General features: G+C 46.6%; 1 protein-coding gene across 1 annotated transcript in view; it reads left to right on the top strand.

Annotated features, from left to right (window-relative positions):
• LOC130206136 (rho GTPase-activating protein 21) overlaps positions 1-5000 on the top strand; it is a 45627-nt gene that overhangs the window by 16171 nt on the left and 24456 nt on the right. The window contains 3 exon segments of the mRNA XM_056433937.1: positions 3325-3417; positions 4114-4192; positions 4504-4558. Of these exon segments, the coding sequence (XP_056289912.1) occupies positions 3325-3417; positions 4114-4192; positions 4504-4558 (227 nt within the window).

Genomic DNA, 5000 nt, shown 5'->3' with positions numbered 1-5000 from the left:
GAAGGAGGAGGAAAATGAGGAGGAGGATAAGAAGGAGGAGGAAAAGGGAGGAGAATAAGAAGGATAAGAAGGAGAATTAAAAGGGATGAGGAGAAGAAAAAGATGGAGGAAGAGTAGGAGAAGAAGAGCAAGAAAGAGGATTGGAAGAAGAACGAGGAGGAGGAGAAGAAGGAGGAGGAGGAAGGAGAAGGAGGAGAAGAAGGAGGAGGAAGAAGCTTCATCGGCTTCCAGATGTCACTTGTTCCCTCAGCTGAACCTGAACTCGGTGGAGAGTTTGGCTTCAGTCACAAAACGACAACAAACAACAATGAAGACTTTATTATTTATTTATTTATGTATTTATTTGGCCGTGTGGTCAGTGGATCCTCTTTTCTTTCTTTCGCTATTTGGAATTCATAGAAGAAAGAAAAAAAAGTGGGGATGGAAAGTTATCCCCCACCTTCCTGTCTGTGCTGGGAAAAACACTGTGTGTGTGTGTGTGTCCACGACGTCTAGTCCGCGATGTCTCGTCTACGATGTCTCGTCCACGACATCTCGTCCACGATATCTTTCACGATGTCTCATCCACGATGTCTTCCACAATATCTCGTCCATGACGTCTCGTTCACGATGTATTCCACGATGTCTCGTCCACAATGTCTTCCACAATATCTCGTCCATGACGTCTCGTTCACGATGTCTTCCACGATATCTCGTCCACGATGTCTCGTTCACGATATCTTCCACAATATCTTGTCCATGACGTCTCTTTCACGATATCTTCCACGATGTCTCGTCCACGATGTCTCGTTCACCATATCTTCCACGATATCTTGTCCACGACGCCTCGTTCATGATATCTTTCACGATGTCTTACACAATATCTCGTCCATGACGTCTCGTCCACAATATCTTCCACGATATCTCGTCAACGACGTCTCGTCCACGACGTCTTGTCCACGATATGAGACCTTCAGTGCGTTCGTCTCATATTTGCCACAAATCAACTTTTCACATTCAGTTTTCTTTGGTGGAAACTTTTTAATAAGCAAACGTGAAAGATTCTCATCAAAGGCGTTAAAGTTTAACATCATTTATGTTAAAAACAAAAACATATAAAAACATTGGCCATACAAGTTCAGTTCTGGTCTCCAAGAAATATTACGTTACCTAATGTCATGCACTCACTTACTTACATGAAAGGAAAAACTGCTGACTTGACGGTGTCAGTGTGTGTCAGTGTGTGGGGGGGGAACTGAGGGCTTCTTAATGGGGAACATAAGACCGAGTTACAGTATTTATTGTTCCTCGTCCTACAGCGATCCGCTCTCCTTTGAGGAGGAGGAGGAAGAGGAGGAGGAGCAGGACGAAGAGGAGGAGGAGGAGGTCGGTGGTGAACGACTTCCTTCTGAAAGCAGTTGGAGTTCATGGATTTATGTAAAGTGTACTTGTGCTTTGACCTTCCCACGCGACGGGGAACGCACCGCGGCGGGATTACGTGCTCCTATATTCATATTCCACCGCTGGCAGAGACCCGACGCACAGACCCCCCCCCCTACAGTAGATTGGACCAGATGAGGTCGTAAAAGACGTACAGTGAGGAAAATAAATCACGTTTCTCTATATTATTCATATTTAATAGAAAGGAGTCAAGTGCAGGAGCCAGAAAACGAGGTCAATTTGTTGTGGAAGATTTGTCGCGTTTTTGGAAAATGGGGATATCCATTGTGTTTGTTTTTTTAGATACGTGAGAAATTGGCGGTGCAAAAAGAAATGAACCCCTTCTCCCACATTGTTTGATAAACGATTTATTGTTTTTGTCCTTTTTTTTAAACCAGAGTGCTTCTCAAGCTTCTCAAGCTTCTTAAATGGGAGTTTTTTTTCTGCTTTTTCTTCTCGTACTTCATCGTTTACAGAAGTTATTTGGCTCAACGATGTTTGACAAGGGAAAGACAAAGTTTACGGGCTTGAAGCGAGGACTTAATTCATCCTGGAAACAGGAGTTTAGTTTGATTTACTTTAGATTAATTTACTTCAATCTAGATTATAACCCCTAGAGAATAAAGCCCTTTCTTATCGGGGCAGAAGAAATAGACTTCGGACACGTGTGAAAATGTCATTTTGAACTCCTGAAAACATTTTGTGGCCATCAGCTGAGTTTCTTGGACATTTTGTCGATCATCTGCAGTTTGAAGTTATTGTCATCTATTCTTAGGCCGAGCTCGGCCTCATTCACACGCGCCCGCGACGTGTGAATGAGGCGCCTTGTCCCGAAGCATCTGCCCCGAGCACCACCCGAGGGGGGCGGCGGAGGTTACCCAACGCTCACCCTGTGTGCTTCTGGATCGGGCCGAAGTGGAATCTTTCCTCATTTCATCCACAAAGTAGTTCATGCTTTTGGTTTAAGACAGTTAGGAGCATCAAAAAAGAAAGAAAGAAGCTTTAGATTTCCACATTTAATCCCGTTCATCCAGCTGCGTGCCACGGGGGGGGGGGGGGTTAATGCGCCAGTGCACACGTTTCATTCGAGCTGTTGGTTTTCTTGACATGTGAAGCTCTTGTCCTGCACGCTGTGAGCGGAAAACACAGTAACAACGTGCACACGGCGCTCGTGTCGTGTGCTGCAGCGCCCCCTACTGGCCGGAGAGCGACCCTGCAGCGGGCGGACCTGCAGTGTTTACTGGTGAACTGATCGTTCGACAGCTCTCACCTTCTTTTGAAGTCGCTCCTCCAGCATCTATCTGAACCCGCAGCCGTTCAGGGCCGTCGTACACAACGGCCGCTCTGCCCTGGGTCATGAAGGCATTGCCGCTCGTGCCAACGCACTTGGCCGGCGCTCCCCGAGGACCGAGCGGCGGGATGCTCCGATGTTACACTTCCTCGAGGCCAACTGAGATGGAGGCTTATGGATCGGCGAAAAACGAGTTAGTCCTAATTGGATGCACCGGCAGAGCCCCTCCCTCTTTACTGCATGCGCATAACTGCTATAAATCACATATAACACATGTTTTTTTAATTTTCTTAATCGCTGGACTTCCTCCACCAGCTCGCCCCTCACACGACATGGTGAGCCGTCCCTCCCTTCGCCGAGTGAAACCGAACGAGTGGATCAAATCCAAATTCAGATTCTCAAGCACTCTGAGACAAATTTTTAATTTGTGAAAATGGGTTATACAAATGAACTGAATTGAATTGAAAATCAAATCGATTTATAAATTGTAAAAGTTTTTTGGGAAAATCGTACAGAAAAAAAACGCGTGCCGATGCCACAAATGTTGCTGTGGTTGACTTTCCTCCTCACTGTGTGGACCAATCGCCTCGCTGCATGTGCTCTCTTGTTGCCAGGGCGACAGCGGAACCGGCTCGAGCCAATGGACACCATCTTCGTCAAGCAGGTGAAAGAGGGAGGCCCCGCCCACGGAGCTGGACTCTGTACAGGTACACACACACACACACACACACACAGTCTCTATGGGGATGGTGCCACCGCTCCTGATAGCCTCCTCAAATCTCGCCTCAAAGAGGCGTTCGATGCCAGGATTTCTCGGCGCTGGAGGTAATTCCACTTCCTTGTAACCGCGCCAGGCCAAACAGACACGAGTTACCACAGAACAGATGGCTTCTTCGTGGGAGGTTGAACAAAGTATAACATGCACTCTGTTATTCCAACCTCTCCCACTTTGTCTCTTTATTGATTCGCGAATCACTCCTGATTATAGAGAAATATAATAAAATACCTGAACCGACTCCCTTCTGGTGAAAGTCGGCTCCTTCCAGCTCCAACTGCCAGATTAGCACTCTGCATTACGGGGGAAGTTAAGTGGGCCGGACCAGCCCACTAAACTTGTTTTATCTGCTCTCCCGGGATAAAGGAGTGCATTGTTTTCCCACAATTATCCGGTGTCTCTCCCCCTGAACTCACCTCGCCTCTCTTCCTGTGAGACGGCCGTCTTCAGAAAGCTCGAATGGACGTCGGGGGGCCTTCGCATAAACACGTGTCGACCATTCCGCTTTTTGATCTCGACTTCGTGTTTGTGCTGGAAGGAGCGACGTCGGAGCGGTTTTCTTTGGATCGATAACCGCTTTGGACCCCGAGTGCAGAGGCTTGTGATTACATCCCATAATTCTCTCCAGGGGACCGGATAGTGAAGGTGAACGGAGAGAGCATCATCGGGAAGACCTACTCGCAAGTCATCGCTCTGATCCAGAACAGGTACGGGGTGCCACATTCCACATGTCGTTCTTTACGAGTTATTTTAACGATTTATTTGAAGAGTGAGCCCCCCCCCTCGCGGCCGTTGTGAAAGTTTTTGGGGAAAACCCAGTCGGTGAATCAAGAGAGAATAATATTATTATCGCCGACTGGCACACGTGTTACTTTCATTCATACTTCATTAAACTGCAGCTATTAAAGTTCAACTTTTCGACAGTTGGCGGCCCGTGTCATAACAGTCTCTCTCTCTCTCTCTCTCTCTCGCCCCTCCCCTCCTCCTCCTCCCCTCCTCACCCCTTTCCCTCCATCAGCGATGCCTCACTGGAACTCTGTGTGATGCCAAAGGATGAGGACATCTTGCAGCTGGTAAGCATTCGCCAGTAAATATTGAACGTGCGCTTGAAAATATTTGACTTAATATAGCGGAACGTCATAATGCGCCAGAGCAGTTTTGTTGTTGTTGTTGTTTTTCTGAGCCGGGCTAGTCTAACCGCAATTCAAATCGCAAATGTATTTTGTGTCTTGTCGGCTCATCCGGTTCATGCTAAGAACATTTTAAAATCACAGGAGAGGAACAAACGGGAAGTAATTCTCTGTGAAGTCAGAATACCAGTCCAACCAGTACTTCTGTGTCTCTGACTGCACGTCAGGTTTTATATATATATTGCAAGCCTTTTATTCTTTTAATATTGCTGATTATAAGAAAACTCTAAAATCCTATCTCATAAAATTTTAATATTTCCTCAGACCAAGTAAAAAGATTTATAACAGCTGAGTGTTTGTCAAGGCTCAGGAAACCCTTGCAGGT

This window comes from Pseudoliparis swirei, chromosome 16 (genome assembly GCF_029220125.1).
Source record: "Pseudoliparis swirei isolate HS2019 ecotype Mariana Trench chromosome 16, NWPU_hadal_v1, whole genome shotgun sequence".
NCBI classification, from domain to species: Eukaryota; Metazoa; Chordata; class Actinopteri; order Perciformes; family Liparidae; genus Pseudoliparis; species Pseudoliparis swirei.
Note: the sequence above shows the minus strand (reverse complement) of the source record. Positions and strands in the feature narration are given on the sequence as shown.